At 43.0% G+C, this 27657-nt stretch overlaps 1 protein-coding gene across 1 annotated transcript; it reads left to right on the plus strand.

Moving 5' to 3' along the window:
• Positions 1 to 27376, plus strand: STOM (stomatin; the record flags this gene model as incomplete). The annotated part of the gene is made up of 7 exons (XM_079706108.1): positions 1 to 61; positions 13927 to 14030; positions 14958 to 15030; positions 16060 to 16142; positions 19675 to 19878; positions 20859 to 20993; positions 27182 to 27376. 7 exons carry the CDS (start codon positions 1 to 3, stop codon positions 27374 to 27376), a joined length of 855 nt encoding a protein of 284 aa, XP_079562234.1.
• Between the last annotated feature and the right edge of the window lie 281 nt (positions 27377 to 27657).

Genomic DNA, 27657 nt, shown 5'->3' on the forward strand with positions numbered 1-27657 from the left:
ATGTCTGACAAGCGGCCATCAGCGGAAGCCCAAGCCCGGCGGCTTCCCGACTCCTTCATGGGTGAGCCCTGTGCCCCTGGCGAGGCCCTTGGGGTCAACCGCCGCCCCTTAACCTTCTCCTCGAGAACGAGCCTTAGCCCAAAGGTCCCAGGAAGGTCTCGGATGTTTCTTAGCCGAGCAACCGCTGCTCAAAACCGCGGTTTCCCCACTTGTACGCTGAGAATGACGAGCCCTACTTCGCGGGCTGGGGGTCAGGTTTAGGGATGTTAGGGTGCTGAGTGCAAGCCCAGTGCCCGGCACACTATGGACACTATGGGCGTAACAGAGGGCGCGTCTCCAGTGCCCACAGCCAGAGCAGGGGCTCGCGTTATCCAGCGGCTGCCAGATGCCAGGCCCTGTGCCAGCGCTTTCCGCTCATTATCTCGTGGCATGCACGCGGACGAGGACGTGCCTGAGTGACTGGCGGCCAGCGAGTGGTGGAGCCGGGCCCAGACCTGCACGCCACACCCGGGAGCCTGCGTCTTCGCCCCACTCCCCGCTTCCTTCCCCCCGCATCGGAGGCCAGCTCCTTTACCCAAACCTCGCCCACCCCCAGAGTGCGCCGCCGTCCTCCCGAACTAGAAGGAACTCCTACCCCCCACCCCTGCCAATTTCCTATTAAGCCGCAAGACCGACCTGTGTAGTTTCGCCACATGTTCCCGACACATTTGCGGAAGAAAGAAGGAAGTCTCTTGTTAGCATCCTTCCTGTATCTCTTTCCAGCTTCACTTTCTGCCCCATTCTGCCCCCTCCACTTCACTTCCTTTGTTCTAGAAACCTCGCCTTCCGGACTTTTGTCCCTCACAAGGAACTGTAAGTTCCCCACCCTACCAGGGCCTTCCCAGTCTTGAAGGCAGAAATTGTGTGAGTGACTCAATTTGTTGCCCTGTGACTAGTACCCTTGGGAGGGCTATCACCTAGAACCTTTATTGGCTATCCTTGCGGGGGAGGAGGAATTCATAAAGAGAGGCAATAAACCACTTGGGAGTACTGGTTGCCTCCCCGGGGCTCTTAGTGATCCAAAGGAATTATTTCTAAGGATGGAATTTCAGACAGAATGACATAGTGAAAGAAGTTTAGGGGACTGGGTGGGCTTTTCCATCACCCCACAAAGAACACTATACTGGACTCATTTATTCTGATTATTTGTAATGCCAGCCTTGTCCACCGATCCCATGTGTCCCCATTTCCTTTCCCCAGCAATCTTTGTCTTTAGTTCCTCCCCAGGAACATCAAAAGAATTACAGAAATCTTAATTCCTCTTTTCTGTACCTTGGACAGTTATTTTCCCAAATCAGGAGTGTGACAGAGAGGATGTACTTGAAGAAACTGATACTCAGAGAAATTAAATTACTTTAAAGACACACAGTTTATAAGTAATGGAGTCATATTTGAAGTCTGGGTTTGACTGATTCTAAAACCTGCCCGTATAAAAATTGTGCGGTCTGCCTCTTTGATAGTCAGTTGTCTCTTCCTAGAAAGGAAGGTAGGCAGGATCCTTTCGTCTGTACCCTGATGTCCTGGTGGGAAACTAAAGGACTGTGAGGACAATGTTAGAAGTTTGGTGAAACTGCAGTGGGAAATCTGTAGAAGTTCTTTGGGAATAAACATGATCTTTGTACTTAATGTTAGTTGTCTTTCATGGTCACAGAACAGCTTTCACTCCTAAACTCTTTTTGTTGGTTCTACACTACTTTTTAAACAGAAGTCTTTTAAAAATCTATTGAAAACTGTGCACCCTTTCCTCTGAAAATCATATATACAAACAAAATTTTGCTTGGTCGCTGTCACCTTTTTTTTTTTTAATTTATTTATTTTTGGCTGTGTTGGGTCTTTGTTGCTGCGCACAGGCTTTCTCTAGTTGTGGCGAGCGGGGGCTACTCTTCATTGCAGTGCGTGGGCTTCTCATTGCAGTGGCTTCTCTTGTTGCGGAGCACGGGCTTGTGGCATGCGGGCTCAGTAGTTGTGGCTTGCGGGCTCTAGAGCTCAGACTCAGTAGTTGTGGCTCACTGGCTTAGCTGCTGCGCGGCATGTGGGATCTTCCTGGACCAGGACTCGAACCCACGTCCCTTGCATTGGCAGGCAGATTCTTAACCACTGTGCCACCAGGGAAGTCCCGCTGTCACCTTTTTAAAAATGTACGCCTTAGGGGCTTCCCTGGTGGCGCAGTGGTTGAGAGTCTGCCTGCCGATGCAGGGGACACGGGTTCGTGCCCCGGTCTGGGAAGATCCCACATGCCGCGGAGCAACTGGGCCCGTGAGCCAAAATTACTGAGCCTGCGCGTCTGGAGCCTGTGCTCCGCAACAGGAGAGGCCGCGATAGTGAGAGGCCCGCGCACCGCGATGAAGAGTGGCCCCCGCTCGCCACAACTGGAGAAAGCCCTCGCACAGAAACGAAGACCCAACACAGCCAAAAATAAATAAATAAATAAAGCAAACCGTCAACAAGTAAAAATAAACACTAAAAAATAAATAAATAAATAAATAAAAATAAAAACAAAAATGTACGCCTTAGAGACCTGACACTGGTAGGAAAGCCACTACTAGAATTTATTAAATAGAATGTATCGAGTGCTTGCCATATGCCAAATACAGCCTAAATGCTTTGAAAGCATTATCGAATGCAATCCTCTAGCAGCTCCAGGAGTGTCATTATCTACCACTTTACAGCAAGAAAACGGAGGCTCAGAGTGGAAAATCACCCACACCTGTGAACGAGGTTCACACTTGGGCTGATTTTCCAAATCATTTTACCTATCCTAGAGCTGCTTCCAAATTGCATACCCAAAAGGAGGAACTTGTCAAACATCAGTACTTCACTGAAGGTGAGAGACAGTAAATAAAGCCCAAAGGAACCTGGCTTCAATCAAGACCTCCTGGCTAGACAGCTCCAGAGGACTGCTTCTGAGAGAAGCAGTGGACTATGAAAGCCCAAACTGTCCCTTTATGATTTTGCTGATAATTAGTCTTAGGAACATAAATATGACCAAACCTAGGGCAAGACTAGTTTTTCTTAAAGCCAGTGCATTCGCTTTCTAATGAAATAATGCAGATGGATTGCAAAGAAATGTGTGGTTATAATTAAGAGCCATGTCAACAGAATAAATCCCTTCGGAAGAACGCCTGAAATTAAGCAGAATCAAGGGACTGATTTGTTTATTTCAGTTGTTACAGCAGACCAGATTGGGGAGAACTTTGTAACTTATTTATTTTTTAAATTTATTTATTTATTTTTGCTGCGTTGGGTCTTCGTTTCTGTGCGAGGGCTTCTCCTAGTTGTGGCAAGCGGGGACCACTCTTCATCGCGGTGCGCAGGCCTCTCACTATCGCGGCCTCTCCTGTTGCGGAGCACAAGCTCCAGACGCGCAGGCTCAGTAGTTGTGGCTCACGGGCCCAGTTGCTCCGCGGCACGCGGGATCCCCCCAGACCAGGGCTCGAACCCGTGTCCCCTGCATTGGCAGGCAGACCCTCAACCACTGCACCACCAGGGAAGCCCTGTAACTTATTTAATAATTAATCTGAGTTAAACCATCAATGGTCATAGATTAACTCAAATAACAACCAAGTCTACAAAAGTTGGCATTTATATAATTTTTTTCTAATTAAATAGGTCATTGGTTCCACCTGATGGTGTAACTTGTACACTGTAAAAGACAGAGTCACTGATCACCTGGTCAGCTTTGAAGAAAAAAGTTTTTAATGTTGATAAAGTGATAAAGATTGGATTCAAAGTCTGTTTTTTAAGAAGATGTGGAAAAACATTTTCCTGAAAATTACTGTAACCGGAAAAAATGAGCACCTCTCCGCTGTGTCTGCCTGGCATCTTGTGCCTACCTCTGTCATAATGTTTATTGCACAGTATTATAAATATCAATTATAATCACCTTTGTTAGACCAGGAGAGCTTCTGAAAGCAGAGATTGTGTCCTTCATCACTGTAGTAAGTTCAGGGTCAAGAGCATAGCAGGTTTGCAAAAATATTTGTTGAAAGAAAAAGGAAGCAGGGAGATAAAGACACCCATAGAGTAGATCAAGTTGTTAAATGTTTGGCTTACGTTGGTAGAGATGTTTTTCTGTTTATAGTTTATTTTTATTAAGTTTATTACAACCCAAACTATTGATTTTAGGGTGTGGACATGTTCCTCGTACAGATAGACTGTCTGGGTTTATATTATCAATAAAGGGATTATAATTGTTATGATAATATACTGTACTTAAGGAATCTCCTCTTACTTATGGAAGTGTGGAAAGAGCAGTTAGAGGTCACAGTAGAAAGAAGGAAGTGTGTGTCAGTTGCCTGTTGACACACAAATCGTTCCTCCATTCTTTTTGAACCTTTGTCTATACTCTGACCCTCTATACTCTAGATTAGCCTTGAAGATACGAGCAATAATGTGTCTGTCCTAAAATATCAGACAATGAAAATTAGATACCAGCCTTACCTAGTTGTGGATATGCACTGATGGTAGGATGGTATAGGATAGCGAAATGAGAGTGGAATCTCCAATTTGAAGATCTGAATTGAGACCTCAGTAGCATCACTTACTAGCTACGTCACTTTGGGAAGTCTCAATCTCCAGAGTCAATTCCTCGTCTTCATGTTGGGCTTAATCTTACTGTGGTATCTAGCTCCCAAGGTTTTAAGTATCAAATGAGAAAATTTATATCAATGTACTTTTGAAACTTTAAAGTGTAAATTATTAAGATATTATTTAATGGGGAAAACAAAGAATAAAAAAGTTAACAATGACTATTCAGGAAGCCTAGTAATTATACAGGAAATTAAAATTTATGCACAAAAAGTTGTATAAAAGTCGGTCCAGGAAACTTTAGGACTCCAACTTACCTCCCCAAATGTGGTCTGTTTCTCCTCCAGAGACAGAGTCCCCAAGCAGGTGGTTAGTCGATATTTTCTCTATGGTGTGCAAGTCCCAGAAGGCGATTCACTTAATACAAAGTTTATTCCTATAAACTGTATCAGTAATGACCTTAAGGTTCTGATAATGATAATGGCTACTATTTATTGAATGCTTCCTAAGTGTCAAGCATTTTACATATTTTCTCCAGTAAGATAATGACTGTTCTCGTCCCTCATTTTACTAATGAGAAAATTCAGTGGTAGAATGGAAATCTGACACCAAAACTCCAAGCTCTTAGCCACTGTTCAGCTACTCAGCCTCAGTTGAATTGGAAACCTCATGATCTAGTTTCCTTATGCTTCTGTTTCCCATTATTTAATGAAAATGATGCTGCCCTCCAAAGACTTTTATGAGAAGAACTTATAGTTACTTTTAAGATATCCAAGTAAAAGAGCTGGAAAAAAAAAAAACTGAAGAAGTAGGGGAGGTTTTGTTTTGTTTAGTATATTTCAGGCCTAGTCTAAATTTAATTAACTTAATAACATTATGAAATTGTTTTTCTCTCCAGTTTTTCTGAACATAACTATTTTTATCTTTCCAGACATGGGTCATATTCAGCCCATCCTTCTATCTTCCTGAATTCTCTCACCTCACAGGTGAAAAGGGCTGATTTTAAAAAGAGAAAAGGAAAGAAAACATTTGGGAAAAGCATTATGACCACTGCTTTGGGACAGAGGACGATGATTCTGAACTGTATTCTTTTTTTTTTTTTTTTTTTAAGTAACAATGGTTTATAAGTTTCATGAATACAACATTGTATTTCTATTTCTATCTACCTACCATACAGCATGCTCACCACCAAAAATTGATGAACTGTATTCTGGGATCCTGTATGCAGACATGTAATTTCCATTTATCTTCTCAGCCTTTTCTTCCCCTCCCCAGAAAACAGCAGAATCTGGGAATTCCCTGGTGGTCCAGTGGTTGGGACTCTGCGCTTTCACTGCCGAGGGCCCAGGTTCAATCCCTGGTCAGGGAACTAGGATCCCACAAGCCGCATGGCATGGCCAAAAACAAAACAAAACAAACAAACAAAAACCAGCAGAATCACTCAATTCATTCAACAGCTATTTACTTAACAAATGTTGTTCAAGCACCTGCTCTGCACTGAGTGTCTTCCATGATAGCTCACTTACTCTTCACACTGACCCTTGAGGGGGTACTCTTATTAGCCTTCTTCTTAGATGGTTAGAGTGAAGCACAGAGAGCTAAGACACTTGCCAAAGATCACACAGCTAATAAGTGGCAGAGCCAACTCTGAAGCCTTATGCTATACTACTTTAACAAGACCAAAATCTCATGAAGAAGACACTGAATAAGATAATTACAAGTATGATAAGTAGCGTTTAGAGAGGGTTAAGTGCTATAGGTTAGGAGAGGGGACCCTATTAAAGACTCAGGGGTTCAAATTTAAAATTACTGATGATAGTCTCACCTATTTTTACCTCCTGTTTTTTTTGTTTGTTTGTTTGTTTTTTGTGGTACGCGGGCCTCTCACGGTTGTGGCCTCTCCCGTTGCGGAGCACAGGCTCCGGATGCGCAGGCTCAGCAGCCATGGCTCATGGGCCCAGCCGCTCCGCGGCATGTGGGATCTTCCCGGACCGGGGCACGAGCCCGGGTCCCCTGCATCGGCAGGCGGACTCTCAACCACTGCGCCACCAGGGAAGCCCTTTCCTCCTGTTTTATGGCTAGAAATATTTGAATGAAGGAAAGCTACAGAAAATCCTCAAGATGTTTGGGAAATAAAATATTTATATTTATTTAATTTCCTGATTCTTTTTTTTTTATTATTTTTTTTATTTATTTATTTTTGGCCGCATTGGGTCTTCGTTGCTGCACGTGGGCTTTCTCTAGTTGTGGCGAGCGGGGGCTGCTCTTTGTTGCAGTGCACAGGCTTCTCATTGCGGTGGCTTCTCTTGTTGCAGAGCACAGGCTCTAGGCGCGTGGGCTTCAGTAGTTGTGGCACGCTGGCTCAGCAGTTGTGGCTCGCAGTCTTAGTTGCTCTGCAGCATATGGGATCTTCCCAGCCCAGGGCTCAAACCCGTGTCCCCTGCATTGGCAGGTGGATTCTTAACCACTGTGCCAGCAGGGAAGCCCTCCTGATTCTTCTTGAGCTAAGCACAGCATTCCCATTATTTCAACTTTTATTGACAATCTTTCTTAAAAGGACTAGTCCATTTCCTCTCCTTACTATCTCATGGTAAACACATTTTGAGTTTTGTAATTCAAGTCACATAATGCTTCATCAGTACTAGTTCTTTTCGTCTAGTTATCTACAGGTTTATAATAGGGTGGAAAAGTTACGGTCTTCAGTCATGGTTCTTAACTTGATACCATCTGGCCTGTAGCCACTCCAGTCCAGAGCATAATTTCTTCCCTAGAGGTTTAAGGATAAGGGCATTCAAAGAACTATAAACCATGCCTAATTAAAATAGTCTTTTGAAAGATGGGTTATAGTGTGTGCTTGTTTGCTTTCAAAGCCTCTGCCCAATGAACTGCAAGTTGCAGTTGCCAAGTAAACATCATTTTTTTCAACATCTGTTTATTGACACCCTACTATGTGCTAAACTCTGCTTTTCTCCCCTCTACCTGTTTGAATCTTTCTCTCTACAGGATGCTGCCTTCACTTTTGTTGTCTCTCTTCTCTTAACTCCTTTTTTCCATTTCTCTTATTTGCCTTTTCTTCTATCGTTTCCTTCCCTTCTCTTTCTCCTAAAATCCCAGTCATTTGAAAAACTCAGTTATAGTAAAATTTTGATTAATTGAAGATGTATTTATATTCAAATAAAATATTTTATCTGCCCTTTTGCCTGTTTCCGCCTTCAATTCTTATTTATCAGGTCTTTTAAAGACCTTGTTTCAAAACAATTAAAGGGAAGAGAAACTAGGAATCTGGGAACTGTACCCTTACTTGAAATGCCAGAAGAAAGATCAGATGTCTTCTTTAACTCACAATGTCCTCCTCCTCAAATAGATGACTATATGACATAGAACTGGAATGAGTCGGATGGCCTGTGGACCAAATCTGGCCGACTGCTTGCTTTGTATGCCGCACAAGCTAAGAATAGTTTTTATTATATTTATACATTTTTTTTAAAAAAGAGGAAGATTTGAAACTTATATGGAACTCAGATTTTACTGTTCATAAATTACGTTTTCCTGGAACACCGCTGTGTTCATTAATATATGTATAGTCTGTGACTGCTTTTGCAGAGTATTCAGTGGTTGAGACCGACTTTCTGGCCTGTAAAGCCTTAAGTGTTTATTCTGTGGCCCTTTACAGGAAAAGGTTACCACACCTTGACATGGAATCTCCAATGAGGAGCAGTTGTGGCCAAAAAGAACACTTGTATGCTGAATATATATGCTTTTAAGAAAAACTCAAAAAATGCCAAGACCTTTCGTTTCGACCTACTATTGCCCCTTAAAAGTTGCTATTAGAACCAGATAACGTGTTTTTGAGACTAAATTCCTAGCCATGCTATCTTTCCCCACCCAAACAACACCGTTTTTGGCAATTTACAACATGAAGCATTTCGCCTGTATACTGGGAAAGAGGAAGGAAAAGATTGTGCTTTAAATGCTGGTATTTCAATAATTCTTTGGCTTACCTTTTCTTTCTGTGTGTAGTAATGTGTATGACTCAGTCAGATTTTCACATACTGCGTGAAGGTATGTTTCTGGTCTTTGCTTGAAGAAGAAATCTCGTATCTTTTGAACTTTAGAATAGAGTCCCAATGGTAAATGGAATTTATTATTTCACATGATTTCTAGTAGTGACAAATTCAATCAACCTTAAAGGAAATCGGCTGATATGGGATCATTAACAATGTGCAGTACTCTGAAATTATGCCTGTTATAATCTTGAAAAGAGTATTTTACTGCTTGTCTGGAAGCCAACCCAACAAAAATTACTGTACAACTTGGTTTTGTTTTTTCCATTTGTTTCATGGTTTTGTTTTGTTTTCTTTTGTCTCTTCCCAGAAATTCTTTTGCTTTAGTACTTTGGGACTCTAGAAGGAATATTTTACACCTAATTTACAGATTTTTGTAAATATGAGAAATAATGTATATATGGAGTTAGCTTGTGGCTGACGTGTGATAGGCATTTAATAAATGGTTATTATTAGTGTTAATAAAATGTACCTCCAGAATAAGAGAAATATAAGAATTGTGTAATTTCATCTTTTCAGCAAAATTAGTTTACACAATAAGGATGTATGGAAACTTTGCTAAAAGTATATTCAAAGCAACAGAGTTTCTAATTGAGAAAACTGGACACAACCTAAATGTTCATCATATGGAACGATAGAATATTATTCAACCTTTAATAATAAAGAGTATTTCCTGACGTGAAAAGATGTCCACAATATAGGGCGGAAAACAGATTTAAAATTATTATGCATACCATTATTTCATTTTTGAAAAAAAGGACACATATATATTGTGTGTCCAATAGCAAAGCAGGAAATAACCACCATCCAGAGATATAAAAGTGTAGATCATTTTTCTTCCTCTATTCTAAACTATAATTTTAAATGTTATAGTGACAGTATTTTGCTTTTAAAATAAGAAAAAAAAGTAATATTTTTTAAAATTTACATTACAGTTTCCTGGAGGTAAGCCCAATTTGAATGCTCAATTAAAAAATGTTAATGTATGGGCTTATATCCATTTTCAATACCGTGCTTTGGTTAAAATTTTATTCTACCACAGTTTTCAGGAAAGAGTTTGGTAGTAAAAGAAAAAAAAATACTCTAAACCATGGCAAAGTAGTATTTACAACCAAGTATCATGGGATCCCTAATCTTTAAGATTGTTCCTACCCAGCAAATATCAACAAGTATATCAACCAAAATGTCTCAGAAATACCTGTTGTTCATTATTTGTCTTTTACCTCATAAAGGTAGGAGGGAGGATTCAGTCTTCAGGGTAATGAGTGGGAATCTTGAAGGAAATGAATTTCTTAAAATTTGGGGGAGTAACTGAGAATTTCTTTTCCGCTTTGGACTGTAGTGACCGTAAATGACTAAGGGTTTGTTTACAGCCTGGTGGAGTTTAAGCCTCACCTCTCTGAGGAATGTGATTTATGCACCTTTTTAAGCTATAACCAGGTGGGGAAGAGTTTCAAGGGTTGAGAATGGGATAGTTTCATTTTACAGGCACTAGGATATTCCCTTTCTCTAGTGTGTATGCTCAGATTATTTCTAGCTAAGCATTTGAAAAGTGAAAGACCAAGCCCAGTTTTCAGAAAATCCGCTTAATTTCTTCTTCCTCTTGATTTGCATTCAAATCCCGTATACTCATCTGGGGTTTTCAAGAACATAATGGACATTGAGCACAAAAAACCTGGGCTGTACTTTCAGGTTTGTCCTTACGTAGATAATAATTCAGTAACTTAATAATTTGATTCATTAATCAGCTGCTTGAAGGTCTTTGAATGTCCAGGCCTAGCCTGGCAGGAGGGAGGCACAAAGTGAGGGAAAAATTAAGTAGTTTCAGAGGCTTTTATCAAGAAGGGTAAAAGCCACCTATTTTCCATTTTTCATCATGGAAATTGAACACTTGAGTGAAATAGGAGAATGACAGAAAACTGTCATCTGTGTTTACTGAGCACTGCCTCAGTCCTGCAAGGCCAGTCTGATTATTTCAAGTAAAGACACAAAGGTTCAGAGAGGTAAAGATCGCACAACTAAGAAGTCACAGAAAGTTGAAACATTCCCTATTCTCAGGAAATTCATCTAATAAGGGATATAAATGCACAAGAAATTACATATCCAGTTGGAAAGCTGGCTAAGTATTTTATATACTCTCTCTGCAAGATACTGTGCTAGACATTGAGAATATAAAAATAAAAAAGAAACATCCCTGCCCTCAGGGAGTTTATCATCTGTTACTCTTCAGGACACAGAGCTTTGCCTGGAATATGGGAGACTTGGGACAGTATTTTAGAAAGCACCAAATGCTGTCAGCTAAGTATTTGTGGCCCATCTCTTCCTTGTTTGGAATTCCTTTCATTTTGGAAAACTAGACCTGAGTCTGGCAATGAGCCTTGAGACTGTCTCTTGCTATAAATAGGCACAGCTGGAATTAAGGGGGCTTCCTCTGTAAGAATATCAGATTTCATTCTTGGAACTCCTACCATGCTTTCCCAGCTTGGATTCTGTTTTGAGGAAGTGCTCCAAACACAACAACTTCTTTAATAAGGATTTTTTTTTTTTCTAATTCAGAGGCAAAGGGTCAAAGAGTGAATTGATTTAGAACATGGGCTTTGGAGTGAGATGACCTATGTTTGAATCCCAAGTCCTCCATTTTGTGACCTTGGGAAAGATGTTGCTTCAGTTACTTCATTTGTACAGTGGAATTAAAAACACCTAACTTCCCAGGGCTTTGTAAGGAGTAAGTAAGATACGTGTCTAAAGTAATTTATTACAGTGCATGAAGTATAACAAACTGTCTAAAAAGGCTGCTGTGATTCATATCCGTTATGACAGCACCTGATAGGGCTTCTCCACCTGTGGAGAAGTGGCCTTGCTTGGAATATTCTCTCACTGAACATGTCTGTACCCCTCAAAATGATAACTTAGAAGCCTCCAGGATTAACTTAGTTCACTTTTACTTCAGTACGCATTAGGATGTTAACCTGACACTATGACACAGGATTGGAAAACTACAAAGTCGTGTATAACCAAAGTACTCACGTGTATTTCTGGTTTTTCATCTTATGTTTTAGAGCACTTGACCTGGAAACCCACGTGTGTCTCTTCTTCGTGCTCCCAGCCGTCACTCTGCTTCTTTCTTGGCCTCCTATTTATTCAAAGCCCCGTCTCGCTGCTGTCTTCGCCCCTCCTTCTGATCTGAGTAGTAACCCACGCCTGGCCTACCTCTTTCCCTCTGACCACCTCCCTCCCTCCCATCATTAAAACAGCTCCTGGAAAGACAGCAGACGCCGTCTGTGGTTGATAAGAAAAGCGATCTATCCCTCGGCCTATTCAGTCCCTCTGTCCCCCACAGGAAGGAAAACCAAACTAAAAACGAGGAAGCATCGGACACAGTGGGAAACACAACTTAGGAAGGGAAGGCAGTTTCCCAGGATGACAGTGAAAGGCGATCAGAGGGATGGTTGCTGCACCAGGAACATGAATAGGTCCAGACACGACTCAAAGACTCTTCTTTGGAAGGTGAAATTGGTAGAATACCTGAGCCTGCTGAAAGGAGGTGTAGACAATTGATAAAAGGTTTGGGGTTGAATCAATAAGTACATTGAAAACTAAGCAAAGGGAAAAAAAAACAGACATTGACTCCAGGAAAAAAAAAAAAAGTTGTACAGGAAAAGAAAATGAATTATGATTCACTACGTGGCTTAGCTCTGAATGGCATTTGCATATTCATGAAATATAAAATTTGATATTGATCTAACCAAAATTATGATGCAATTCAAAGGATGGGTATATTTATGTGTGGGGGAGGGGTAGAAAGTCAACAGGTAAAGCTCAAAACTGAAAAAACAACAAATAACAAAACCAGTGTATTATTTAGAAACGGGGGTTATTTTTTTGCGGTACGCGGGCCTCTCACTGTTGTGGCCTCCCCCGTTGCGGAGCACAGGCTCCGGATGCGCGGGCTCAGCGGCTATGGCTCACGGGCCCAGCCGCTCCGCGGCATGTGGGATCTTCCCGGACCGGGGCACGAACCCGTGTCCCCTGCATTGGCAGGCGGACTCTCAACCGCTGCACCACCAGGGAAGCCCAACAGGGGGGTTAAATACCACAATACTCAGCCGAAAGAGCGGTTGCCTTGAGTAGAAGAAATTGGAAGAGGTGAGCAGGGGACCGCCCTCTTGTACTCGTGGAACTATTTGACTTTTTTAACTTTATGCAAGTTTAACTGATAAAAAATTAAAACTAAAACAGAAAAAGCACTAATGCATAGCAACAGGCTAAAAAAGAAGGTGAAAGAACAATATCTAGAGGGGAGAAACATAGGTGACAAATTTTATTTATTTACTTCGAAAAATGTGCATGCACATAGAGTTTGGAAGAATATTTATCATCTCTGAATTGAATGATTTTTCCCTTATACTTTTCTAAATTTGTTTGCAGTGGGGCATGTATTATCTTTGTGATCAGACAAAAGCTATTTCAGGGAATTCCCTGGCGGTTCAGTGGTTAGGACTCCGCACTTTCACTGCCAAGGGTGCGGGTTCAATCCCTGGTCGGGACACTAAGATCCCACAAGCCTCATGGCGCAGCAAAAAAAAAAAAAAAGAAGGAAAAAAACTATTTCATGTTACAGACAAGGGAAACTATTAGAAATGTGAGAGGGAAACTATGTACAAAGATGTTCATTATAGCATTGTTCATAATAGTAAGAAATCAGAACCAATATGGATGATACATTGTGCATATACCCAGTGAGATATTTTACAGGTGTCCTTTTTAAAAAGAGGACCTAAATGAGCTTATATGCGTGTATCATATGATTTTCACCTTTAATTGTGCTGTACCCTCGGCTTAAATTCACTTTGCCCTCCTTCCCCTTTTCATTGGTATTTTCCTTAACCGTTACATCCTGCAAGGAGCCCCTCTGACAACCATCACCATTGCCTACTCACCCCATCCCACCCTACTTTCACCTCCATCCCAACGGTGTGGTGTGAGTTACCCCTATTCTGTGTTTTCAAAATATGCTGAATGGACACTATATCTGCACTTAGTATTATAATGATCTGTTTGTCTATCTTGCCCGCTAAACTTTAACCTTTTTGGTAGTTGGGATTGGGTCTTACTTTTATCACTTCACTGCATAATAAAAATTAGGGAAAGTAGCACCTGCACTTCAAGGTTTTTATGAGGATTCGATGGGAAAATACCTGTAAACAGCTGGTGTTCAGTGAATAGCAAGGATGAAGATGATGGGGGAACCATGCTAAGAACAGTGATAAGAGCTGTATGTTTTTGGTTTTCACAGATAGCCCCAGTGCAGGCCTGGGACCTTGTGGATGGATTTTGGTGGCTGTATCATTCCTGTTCACAGTTTTAACTTTCCCGTTGTCAGTATGGATGTGCATAAAGGTAAAGAATATTTCATCAACATCTAGAAAGGGGTCAACTCCTAAGTACATAAACCCACTGTGTGTGTGTGTTTGTGTGTGTGTAAGAGAGACAGAGAGAGACCATACTGGCCTATAATTCTTAACTCTAGTCACCAATTATAATGGAATCTTAAGACTTCTTTTCAGCCACTGCCCAGTCAGTCCCCCCTGACGATTAAAGTAGGGATCACCATCTAAAATTTTCTGGAGTCAGGGATGTGGGATGGTCCTGTGAGAACAAGTCCTCCAGAGTCAGGATGCTGAGGTGTGACTGCTGGTGCCATTATTTACTGTGTGACCTTTGCCGTGTATAATGTGAGGAAATAGCAACACCTGCCTTATAGGGCTGTCGTGAGGATTAAATGAATTACGTACTTATCACAACACCTGGCACGTGTTAGTAATACATTCATAACGTTAATAATGTCTATAAAGTTATTAATACTGTGATAAATGACTATCATTTTCATATTCCTAAAAAGAGAAAATACACTCTAAGAATTTTCAGATTATGTTACTATTATAATTTAAGGAATCAGGAGACAAACTATGAGGACTTTAGCGCGTTTTTTTCTGTATTGACAATGCATGAGTAACTGAATAATAATGTTAGCAGCTGGGGAGTGAGGGTGTGGGTTTGCTCTGTATACTCTTCCTTACTTTCCAGATTTTATACAATGAGTATCTATTGCTTTTATAATCCATAATAAAAGTAAATAACTTTGGGTTATTTTGGCAAGGCTAATTAAACATTAACCATGTTACCTATAGCTATTATCTGGATTATAGAGAAGAAAAGAAAATAGAGCCATCTCACTTGTTTAGAGCAGAAATATATCTTTTAAAAGCTATGCATATAAATACTTGTACTCCTCATGTTAAATTATTATTTGTGCTTTTAATCTAGATCATAAAAGAATATGAAAGAGCCATCATCTTTAGACTGGGTCGCATCTTACAAGGAGGCGCCAAAGGACCTGGTCAGTACTAGGATTCTGAACTGTTTGCCTGGAGAATGAGATTCGTCCTTTTACTGATGTGATTTCACTTATGAGGGTCTCTGTTGACTCAGTAGAGAGCTCTCATAGCAGAAGCTGTGCAACAATAGCAGTGCAGCCTACCAGAAATTACCCTTTCCTTCCTGCCTCTCCCCTCCCTTTCCTACTTGAGTTGATAAGTTTATCTTAGGCCAAGAATAGCCACAGCTATCGAAATTTGAGCGTGAGAATTCCTACTGAAATAAATGCTTTCAGTCATTATTTTTGGCAAACTTCGATTAAGCTCCCACTGAGTTCCAGGCTCTGGGAATTCAAGGGAGAGGAGAACACAGCCCCTACCCTCAAGGATCTTACTGCCTGGAGGTGGGACACCAACAAGGAAACAGGTAGTTACAATCCCACGTGATAAGTATTACGGTCAAACAGTCACAGATGGCTGTGGAAACCCAGAGGAGTGACGACACCAACTCGTAGATGCTTTCTGGAGGTGACATCTTGGCAGGAAAGGGTGTGAGGCAGGGGAGAGGTGTTCCCAGCACAGAATATGGGCAGAGCAATGCAGAGGAGGGCATTGTAGGCTCAGGGAACTGCAGGCGGCCCAGCCCAGCCAGAGTGCAGGACCGGAGGAGAGGGGAGTGGCTGAAGAGGTAAGCGGGGTCAAGGTCGTGCAGGACCTTGTACGGCTTGTTCAGGGGTTTGTGTTGGTTCACAGGAGAGAAACTAGAAGGAGTAGAAAGATGACTTGGGAAGTGATTGCGCTGGTCTAAGGGAAAACAAATGGGCGACAGTAACGGTGAAGCAAGGAGGTGCAATCCACAGGTCTTGTGGGGACAGTTAGATGTGGGAAGAAAGCAGCGGGAGTCAAGGATGACATTCCTGGCTTCTGGCTCATTCACTGAGATGAACTGCTTTCTTTCGGTTTATCAGGTTGATTCTGTTAGAACTGAATGGTGCGGTGAGCTGGTCAGGCGCTGGTGTGTCTCTCTAATCTCGTGTATGTCTCTGTTGCAGGTTTGTTTTTTATTCTGCCGTGCACTGACAGCTTCATCAAAGTGGACATGAGAACTATTTCATTTGATATTCCTCCTCAGGAGGTAAGGTTGTCTTTTGCTGTGAGTAACTGAGCTATCACCGGGGAAGGGGCCTGGCGTTGAGAGGCAGCAGGGGACAGTAGTCAGAGCACAGCTTTAGAGGCTGTCTGCCCTCACCACTTTCTGGCTGTGTGACCTTGAGCAAGTTCTTTAACTTCTCTGTGCCTCTGTTTCCTCATCTATAAAATAGAGGTTATAATAACAGGACCTACTTTATACGGTTCTTGTGAGGACTCAATGAGATACTCTACGTAAAGTGCTTAGAGCAGAGGCTGATAGGTAGTAAGTGCTATGAAAGTGCTTGTTGTTACTATTATTACAAAACGTACTGTCATGTTAATGTAAGTATAATATCACTGTCCTCACCGTTGTCATCATTTTTACTACCACACTTCTCCTCTCTGGGTTTCTGATACAATATTCTTCTTACGGTTCTTGACTGTATTCTAAATAAATTGGTTAGAAGCCAAAGAATTAGAAACTGCCCGTTTGGTACTTTAGATAAGCATATAATGTTTTATATTAGTAATTACTTAAGGCTTTTTCAAATTGCTCCACAAATCACCGTTGAAACGCACAGCAGAACCCAGAAAGTAGATGGTTGCAGTGAGACAGAGGAATTCCTCCAAACTACAGTGGTGGCGCCAGGACTCAAAGCCAGCCCTTCGGATTCCCTGTGCAGTGCTTTCCCCACAGCTCCATGCTAAGTGCATCCTACAGCAGCTCCGTCCTGGCCCTTGACGCGGCGATGGCCATCCTGGCACTCGTGTCTAAGGCGTTGTAATAACCGTCGCAGATAGAAAGCCTAAAAACATGATGACGGGAGGAACAGAAGAAAACTGCCAGTGTTTTCTGGCCACAGGCCAGGTACTCAGGAGAGTGGTGGATCCTTGTCACAAAATCCAGAAACCATCTCAGGCACTTCCCTGCTGGCACTGAGCCAAGTGGTTAGGGAGGTCAGACTTCATAATCCACACATAGGAGGTGAAACCAGAAATCATTTTCACCCACAAGAACAAGACTGAGAGCATTGCTGTATTCTCTGCGTGGAAGATGACCCTTAGGAGCCCCATTCAGGGTAGCGGGAAATTCTCCTGGCACTTTCCTCTGTAAACATGGCAGGCGTCTGGCTGGGTCACTGTGAGGTTCTGCCTTCCAGCTGCTTTCTAAACACAGAGCGGATTGGAACTTGGCAAGCAGTCCTTTTTCTGATCCCCTGTGAACTTACTGCGAAGGGAGATAAACACTCTGCCTACAATAATCAGTAGAGAGGATGCAACTTTACAAAGCTCCAGCTGTGGCAGAGTCACAGTGGCAAGAACTCATTTAGAAATGATACACATTATGGGGCTTCCCTGGTGGCGCGGTGGTTGAGAGTCTGCCTGCCAATGCAGGGGACGCGGGTTCAAGCCCTGGTCTGGGAGGATCCCACATGTCGCAGAGTGGCTAGGCCCGTGAGCCACAACTGCTGAGCCTGTGCGTCTGGAGCCCATGCTCCGCAACAAGAGAGGCCACGATAGTGAGAGGCCCACGTACCGTGATGAAGAGTGGCCCCCACTTGCCACAACTGGAGAGGGCCCTCGCACGGAAACGAGGACTCAACACAGCCAAAATAAAGAAATAAATTAATAAACTCCTACCCCCAACATCTTAAAAAAAAAAAAAAAGAAATGATACACATTTTCCCACCACATCATAGGAAAAGATTAATTTTCACACAAGATGGTAATATACTGTGTTTCTATTTACAAATCCCCCACTTCTCTTCCAGGTTAGAAGTATTTTTAGGTTACTAAGAAAAAAGGATTATTGCTTTGATGCCTTGCAGAACTAAACTGCTATGTATTATCATTGTTTTTATTATTTTCCACGTACATAGCTCTTTACACTCTCAAAAGGGCTTCGTTTCCAAACATCTTCTTTGACCTTCAGAGAAATTTGCATAGACTTGGGCCGTATTATTAGCCCCATCTCACAAATGAGGAATCGCTAAGTCAGTCTAAAGGCCTTGCTGGGGGTCACCGAGGGAGGTGCTGGCAGAGCTGAAACTAGAGTTGGGGTCTCCTGACTCTCTCACTCCCACTCTTCATCCCTCACTGTGTTCCTGGGACCACGTTTCAGTCCCGTTCATCTCTTGTTTACTGACTACCTGCTGTGTGTCAAGCACTCTGCCAGTGCTAGAGATACAAAGACAAACTGCCCTCAGGAAATTCATAGTCTAACAGAGAAGTGATGATGTAGATAAATCATGTCACTGCAGTGAAGGGGCAAAGGAAAGCGTGTTTAACTCTGCCGAGTGAATCAGGGAAGTTCCATAGAGAAAAGAACACTTGAGCTGTGTCTTAAATGATGAGTAAGAACGCTCCAGCCTGAAGCCGTGGGGGAGAGAGAAGGGAGGACGTGCAAGCAGAGGGCCATCTGCAGAAAGGCCTGGGGCATGGGACATGGTGCATGTGGGGACCTGCATGTCATCTAGCATAGAGTATGTGCAGGAGTGGAGAGGAATGAAGCCAGAGGGCAGATGTCAAAGGGCTTTACACCCAACCAAGGACTTTGCCCTTGAATGTGATAGGAAGCACTGATGCATTGTGTCCTGTTGAGCATTTTTACGTAGCGTGCTGTAAATATACTTCCACCTTGACCTCACCCTACGAAAACAGTTCCATTCACTTTTTGTTCTAGTAACACTCTGCTACTTACAGTTCATCAAACCTTGGCTCCCGGTACCTCTGTTCCTTTCACACATTATTCTCTCTGCCCTGAATACTCTTTCACTCTATCCTCAGAAAATGTTTATTTCCTTTTTCAAGACTTAGTTCATGTATCACCTCTGCCACCTAAAACTGTCCATCCTTTGTTCCTTAGAGCTTCCCTTGATTCCTCAACCTCTTTGAAAGTGGGAACCAAGTTTTTTCATACCTTTATCCCTGGAACATAGCACAGTGCCTGCTGCTAACTGCTACTAAGTCTCAGTATTTGTTAAGTGATCGAATGAAGGAATGGAATTAATAAATAAATGAATGTACTTTGTTAAAATTTTATAGACATAGTTAACATTCTGATGCTTTGCTCTCTTAGTCCCTTTGGGCTGCTGTAACAAACCATCATAGACTATGTGGCTTATAAACAACAGAATTGTATTGCTCACGGTTCTGGAGGCTGAGAAGTCTGAGATCAAGGCACCAGCAGATTCGGTGTCTGATGAGGGCCTGCTTCCACTGTCTTTTCATTGTGCCCTCACATGGTAGAAGCGGGGAGGGATCTCTCTGGGGCCTCTTTTCTAAGGGCACTAATCCCATTCATGAGGGGTTCACCCTCATGACCTAATCACCTCCCAGAGGCCCACCTCCACACACCAACACATTGGGGATTGGGTTTCAACATGGATTTTGGGGGAACACAAACATTTAGTCAGTAGCACTTACTAAAGATAATCAGCTAGTGTTTTAAGGTGTTCTGTCACATAACATTCCTTACAGTTTTATTAAAGAAAGAGGTAGTTGACAGTTGTAAAATTGCTTCCTTTGTGTTGTAGATCCTCACTAAGGATTCAGTGACAATTAGTGTGGACGGCGTGGTCTACTACCGCGTTCAGAATGCTACCCTGGCTGTGGCGAACATCACCAACGCTGACTCAGCAACCCGTCTTTTGGCACAAACGACTCTGAGGAACGTCCTGGGCACCAAGAACCTTTCCCAGATCCTCTCCGACAGGGAAGAAATTGCACACAACATGCAGGTGAGGAGTGCGCCAGTGCTGCAACTCACCAGAAGTTGGAAAATAAAGCAAAGGGTCAATGGGTGTTTGAGAACTCTTCATCAAGTCAAGTTGGGGAATCACCGGCCTTTTTTTCTTTGTAGAAAAGTTCTCCCAAACTTGATGGAAGGGGATTTTTTTCACATAATTAGCTCATGGGTTAATAACACTCTGATGTGTGCATTGTTTTTTAATTCCCTCCAGTGTGTTTTTTTTTTCCCCAGAATTAGTGTTAACCTTTTTCTTTTGCATAATAGTTCAGAGGCTGTTTTGCAAGGTAGCGCAGGTGTAGTTCAAGCCGTATTCTGTGCGAGTCCCGTGACTGCCTTTGCAACTCTTAGGCTTTCCAGTTTTGCTTACGTAATAGACGATGAATCACACCTGACTTGTTCAAAAAAGATCAAGTGCTATAAATCTGAACTGTTATTATGTGTATAGACTTCACTGTGTGTGAAATCTCTGGTCTTACTTGATGCCCACAACAACCATATGAAATAGAATAGAATGATTTCATTCCTACCATTGTAAAGGGAGGATACTGAAGCACAAAGAAATAACGTGGCTCACACAGAGGCACATTGGCTCAGGAGTCTGCTGGCCACCTGTTTTCATAAGTGAAGTTTTATTGGAATACAGCCACACCCATTGATTAATGTACTACCCGTGGCTGCTTTTGACCTGCAAGGGTAGGGTTAGTTGCAACAGAGACTGAAAATAAACAATCACTATCGGACCCTTTTAGAAAAATTTTGCCGGCCCACGTTAGCTTATTAGTAACAGAATCAGGATCCACTCCCCAGTAACCCAGCCTCCCACTTCAGCCTCCCTGCCTGCATGGATAACTGATGTCTCTGCAGCCCTCCACCAGTGCCTTACCCTCTCCAAATCCCAATGAACAGAGCTACCGTAGGCCACTGGGCGGGGGCTGAACATTTCTAGCTTGCCTTCTCTCTTCCTAACAGACTACTCTGGATGATGCCACTGATGACTGGGGAATAAAGGTGGAACGTGTGGAAATTAAGGATGTGAAGCTCCCTGTGCAGCTCCAGAGAGCCATGGCTGCTGAAGCAGAGGCATCCCGGGAGGCCCGAGCCAAGGTAACCTTTTATTTTTTTGGAGCCCGTTTATTTTTCCTGTTGAGTTTTCTTTTTTAATTATACAAAGTAAAACGTGTTTGTTGTAAAAAATAGAAACGATCCTGAAGTAGTGAAGATGAAGGCTCTCCCCGTCACTTTCAATTTCCCCCAGAGGCCAGCACTCTTAACAGCTTAGTGTACATACTTGAAGATTTCCATCTGGGGTTTATTTGACTAGGTTGTTAGTCTGCTGGCTTGTTTGGTTTACAAAAGTGGGATCATACAATACGTAACTGTTCTTCACCTTGCTTTTCTCACTTAACCGTATCTCCTGGGAATATCAGTACACAGAGCTCTACCTCGTTCTAACTGCACATCCCATACATTTTTCTCCCAGTCCCCTATTAAGGACACACTAACAGTTCTGACTTCAGAGCAGATGGGCAATCTCATCAGTTTGCTTACCATTCATTCCTTCCTTATTTTTGTCTTCTGTTTCATTCTCTGTCTTTTCCCAGGTTCTTCTTTCTTCTTACTGTTTCCTCTTCTCTTTTTTTCACTTCTCTTTCTTTGATGTCTGCTTTCCCGCCCCCCTCTTCTTTTGAATCATCCCTGCCTATGTCTTAACCCTACATGGGTACACGACCCCCATGGGAGGTGCTGAGGGAATATTTGTGAACCTGGAAAAGAGGATCTATTGAGATGATAGTGCATAAGGATACAGGGATATCTCACCAAACCCAAGGGTAGGAAGTAGAGTCAAGCCTCACCAGAATTGGAGCCAGAGACCAGAAGGCAGCCTCAGGGGAGGCAGGCATTCCATATCCTGGGCCACGTCTCGCTGCAGACAGCTGGAGGGGGAGAATGTCTGACTCCCAAGTGCACGTCTCCCCAGTTGAACGCTGAAGGAGACATTCCAACCCCGATTCCAAATTCACAGCAGAGTGATTCTTTTCAGTCCAACTTCGCTCAAAGATCCTAATAAGGTCCCACAGCCCCTTACCTATGAATGGGTGGAGGAAGAGGGATAGTTTTCATAGGAGTGGTTGCTGTGGATGTGACAGATCTCCCAGGATACCAGGAGCGAACCAATTTGTTGCCGTTAGAAAACAGTAGTAACTGGTGATAATTGGCTAACCACAGAACCCTGCCCTTCTGTTAGGATGCCCTGTAAGCCACAGATTGGTCACTATAATTTTTGAGCCAGCACCAAATAGAATAGTAGCTCATTTGACACACTGCATCCAGAATTTTCTACTAACCAGGATTTTTAGATTTTCCTAATGTGTTCATTGATGCTTGTGATGACACAACACCCTCAAGTACCTTCTCTCCAAACCATCATATTTTATTTAGAAGATTAAATTACATTTGTGTTAATGATATTAAATATGCCCCACTGTAATTTAGTTATTTGGAAGATCAGGAATCGCTTTTACCTAGAATATGTCATTAACCAAAAGCCCCATTTCCAAACCATATTGAATAATAGAATTTATCGTTCATAGAATACGTACAGTATCGGAACCTGAAGTGTCCTTAGGGATTATCTTCTGAAGGTGACAAATACCTGGCCCAGAGGCTGCCACTCCACCCTCAGGCTCCCAGGCCAGTAATTAACCACAGCACTGTTTTCCCCTGAGCTTGACTTGACCTTAGAACAGTGCTGAAGCACTCCAGGTAACTACCTGCAACTGCTTGGAATTGGCCCTAAACATGAAACTTATTTGCCATCTCACTCTTTAGATGAAAACATCAAAGCCCAGCAAAGTTATGTGTTTCCCTGAAAAGCACACAGTTGATTAGTGACCATGGAGATTAGAATTTCTTCTGCTCCCCACTGCCTCCTCTGGGACTTTCCAGGACGGACCGAGTCTCTTCTACCAGCATTCTCACCAGTTAGGAAAGAGAGCTCCTGACTTCCCTTTCTAACAATAAGAAGAGATAAAGGAAGCCAGTTAGAATTCTGAATTACTGTGCTTTCACTTGGGTGCGGCTGTCTTTAAGGTTGCGGTTAACACGCAGAATCACAATGAGTCTCATCCTTCCATAAGGTACAGTAACCCCTCAATAGCCATAAGCCCCTGTCCTCAAGTTCTCAGGGAAATAGGGGTCACCATTTCTTCAACAAATAAATTGCTGAGGAAAAGGGTGGAAGAGTCTATAGATTAAGAGACTTCAAAGAAAAATTCCTCAAGTTAATTGGCCATGAGGGAAATGCAAATGCAAGTCACAAGCAGATGCCACACTAACCATCCACCAGAATGGCTTAAAAAAAGAAAAAAGAAAGCAAAAGGTCCAAGTGTGGGTGAGGGAGGAGGTTTTGTTGGTAAGAATATAGATCGGTAAAACCACTCTGGAAAACTGTCTGTCTGTATGTATCTGCAAGGAATGCACATGTTTGGTTACCAAAGGGCACGTTCTGGAGTGTTCACTCCAGTACTCCAGCAGCACTTTGTAATTACCCCCAACTGGCAACTACCCACATATCCATTGCTAGCTGGATGGATAAATAAACATGGTTGATTCATACGAAGCTGTACCACACAGCAAAGAGAATGAACACGTAAGTGCTCACAAGCGTAATTGTGAGAAGAAAGGTCACAAAAGCGGACAGATTCTCCTGAACGTGTTATGATACGTTAGGGGGACCTCTTTTTAAAGTTTTCAGGCCAACCCTTAATGACTGGAAATGGAATGTCTTCCGTGCTTGCAAATTCTCCCTTATTTCCTTTCTCACGGTTCTCAGAAAAGTGCCTGGCATGTGCTTTCGGGCTCCTATCTCTGGGGCTACTCATCTAATAATTGAGAGGGTGGGGTGCAAGAATGCAGGTCACCTTTCTTGGCGCTTCCCTCAGAGCAGCCCCCCTGGGCCACAGGAGGAGACAGCAGGACCGCCCACGTGCCTGAAAATGCCAGCTTTCGACACGACGGTCTGTAAAGATGAAGAGCCAATTGACAGAGGACTACTGCACTTTTTGCAGAAGGCACACACACCCACGGGTAGCTTGCGTTGCTTCCTAACATCCTACCCACAGTGCCCGCTTGGCCTGTATTAGACACAGCCTGTGGTGTTGTGTTCACCTCTTGGGCAGCCCACTCAGAGCAGCTTTTCTATTAACAAAATGTGAGACAGCCGGGTGGGTCTGGCTTCCCAGCCAAGAGATGGTGTATTGATTGGTAGTGGGAGATGAGCTATCTTTGCAGTTGGTCCGTGTCCAGACAGAAAAAAGGACCTAACTGGGCATCTGAGAGGACACGGAAAGAAAATCAGAGCCTGCCGTTCTCGTGGCAGGGTCGGCTTGTGCGTTCTCTCCAGCGTTTGCCTGGGAGGACAGTTCCCAGATTCCCTTTCAGTATGGCCGGCACTGGCCCCTTCTCACACATCTAGTAGGGCATAATGGTTTGCCTTGATAAATTAAGGTTTTTATCCTCTAATCTGGGCTCCATCTCCCAGTAAGTATCCCCTGTCTCACCGAATGCACCGCAAATCCAGGAACCTGGACTCAGCCTCTGTCCCCCTCTGGTCCCGTTCCAGCCCACCCCACACTGTTGAGTCTCCCTCCTGAGCAGCGCCCCAGTCTGTTTCCTCCTCCATCCTCACTGCCGGTGACTGGCACCAAATCACTCTGAAAGCTGTCCCTCTCAGCCTTTTCTCTTACTGATGCTCAGACATCTGTCGGAGTGTTTGCTCAAACTAGATCTGATGAGGGTTCCCATCGCCTCCGGGATGAAGACGAACACCCGAGCTTGTGCTGCCCTGCCTACCCCACCCCATTCCCCGCCCCCGCCACCTTCCCACCTTGTCCCATTCGTCTCCCACCTTCCCCTCTGCCCCGTTCACCCCCCACCTTCCCACCTTGCCTCATTCATCCCCTACCTTCCCTTCTTCCCCACAGTGCTCATCCCCTTACAGGGTCCTGGAATACACCAGCTTTTTTACACCTCAGTACCTTTTCATGTGTTCTGCCTGAAATATTCTTTCTCATCTTAATGCAAACAGCAAGGCTTTCGTCCTGTAATGTTCAGCTTCTCCTGTAACCTCACCACTTCACCTTCTGCAAAAATTACTTTCCTCTCAGTGCCGGCATTTGTACATGTCTCTGTCAGCATTTGTCACACCGGAATGAAATGATCTGCTTCCAGTCTGTCTCCCCTACTTGGCCAGGAGCTGAGGGAGGCGGGGGAGTTCCCCCTCTATCCCTAGCCCCTCACAGGGCTTGACCCCTGGGAGGCCCCCAACATTTACTGTATACATGAATGAAATTGTACTGGTCATAAGACCATTGCTTTCGATTCTGATATTCACAGCAGTGTTAAGAACCATTAATATTTTGAGATCCCTGTGAGAACAACCTAACTACCCTTTTAGTCTTGAGGATTATGGTATCTTTACACCTCTTCTCCTAGGATTACAAATTGGAAGTAACTGCCTTGATTTGGCTTCTGAATCTTTTAGGAATTAGGGCATAAGTGGATCCAAAACTTAGGTCTTGACTTGGCGCTTACCCTTCCTACATAATTAGCCTCCGTTTATACACTCAACATATAATAGACCTTCTCTGTCTTCCTCACAATGGTCCCATGAGGTAGGTGCTATCCCATTTTAAGAACAAGAAACTGAGGCTCAGAATGTTAAATACAGTAAGTCCCCTACATACAAACCTTCAAGTTACGTACCTTCAAGTTGCGAACTTTCAAAGATGCAAACGTGCGTTCGCGTGTCCAGTCACATAAGTTAGTCCACGTGTCTGGGTTACATTGTCGTGCGTGTGCGTCCTCTACAAGTGGTTGCGCTTCTGTGTACTTTACAGTACTGTATAGAGTACAGTAGTACAGTATCTTTATTTCAAGCCCAGGGTGTCTGGAAGCAAGTGTAGAAGCAGCGGTATATAGCCAATTGTGTTAGTTGGGTACCTAGGCTAACTTTGTTGGACTTACGAACAAATTGGACTTAACGAACGTGCTCTCAGAGTGGAACTCGCTCGTTTGTTGGGGACTTACTGTAACCTTTCTGAGGACATTCAGCTAGGAAGGGTTGGGTTTGCAGTTTGAGCTTAAGACCATCCAAACGCCAACGCCCCTGCCCCCCCCACCACTCCAGTGATCTTCAAACTTTTTGCTCATGTAACCCCTCAAAGAATTTAGAAAAACTCTACGTCCCATCTCACATTTTAAATAGACGTGTAAAATTTTTCATTTTGAATGTATGTACTTGTCAAGCATATCAGTCCTGGCATGTTTTAAATATTGACATTTTGAAATGAAACTGTTAACATCATTCTTTTAAATGTATTCAGTGAAATTTCGATAACGTAATGATTTCATCCTCTGTTTTATAGAATGATGAAAGAATAGGTTCTTTTAGCAATTAGGAATTTTTCATTTTTTCTTTTTCTCCTTGAACTTATATTTCCATTCCACCTCCCCCACAGAGTCTTTTCCTAATATAATGTATTTTGTCATGGATTATTTTCTCACCCTTCTGGAACACATTTAGTATATAAGTTAAAATATTTTTAGAATTTCTCTGACTACAAGCAAGGGTCTCAGTGAGATGAATGCGGAATGAATTCATGTCTTTGTAGATGGCTGTTACTTATTGCTAGAATAAGACAAGATTCAGCATCAATTCTACTTTTCATTTTTACAGGTATAAGGAGTAAGAAACCTTATTTATATAAACAAGTAGATGGAATTGGAAGTTTTTTTTAAAGTAACTTTATACAATTCTTAGCACTCCCTCTGAATTTACGTGCTAAAAAATCCTACAGTGATCTTTTCATCAAAAAATACTTTTAATTATCCATCCGCTTGCAGTACAATAAGGTTCTCTTCCCTTTCTTTGAAATCAAAGAATTGGAAATCCATCTGACTTGCAAAAGGCTTTGTATCCAGTCACTGGGGTCATTCACTTTCTCAGCCCCTACACAGTATTCTGAATTGTCCCCTTGTTTGGTGCCCTAGAAATGGGAGAAAGGCAATAAATAGTAAAAGAGGATGTCTTGACCTCAGGCACATATTCACACAAATCAGTTACAGGAAAAAGAACATACAGGAACTGAGTCTGGAAATTGATTTCCTTAGAATTATTCTGGCTGACTCCCGGGAAGGCTTTGTGTACCACCTGAGCTAGATGTACCCCGGTTTGAACTGCTCAACACCCGCCGTGTTCTCTGGCTTGACTTCTCCTTGCCACTGTTCTGTAGGTCATTGCAGCTGAGGGAGAAATGAATGCATCCAGGGCTCTGAAAGAAGCCTCCATGGTCATCACCGAATCTCCTGCCGCCCTTCAGCTCCGGTACCTTCAGACACTGACCACCATCGCTGCTGAGAAAAACTCGACAATCGTCTTCCCTCTGCCCATAGATATGCTGCAGGGCATCATGGGGGCAAAACAGTGAGCCATGTAGGCCGATGCAGAGATGAGCTCTTCCCTCCTAAGGATGAAGTGGGGACCAAACCAGCCTCTAACCCATAAGGAGGGCATAGGGCGGGAACCTTGACTTTCCTCCCTCCCTTCCTTTTTCCGTATGTTGAGTGTGATGTTCTTAGAACGTGTAGTGCTCCTAGCCACAGACGAAGGTTGTTAGCTTGTAAATACTATGTGAGAGTGATGATTTATGTAAGATAATCTCTCACTCTAAAATACTTAAAAGTTCGTATTTTTAGATTGTCATGTGAT

This window comes from Hyperoodon ampullatus (assembly GCF_949752795.1).
Source record: "Hyperoodon ampullatus genome assembly, chromosome: 6".
Taxonomy (NCBI): Eukaryota; Metazoa; Chordata; class Mammalia; order Artiodactyla; family Ziphiidae; genus Hyperoodon; species Hyperoodon ampullatus.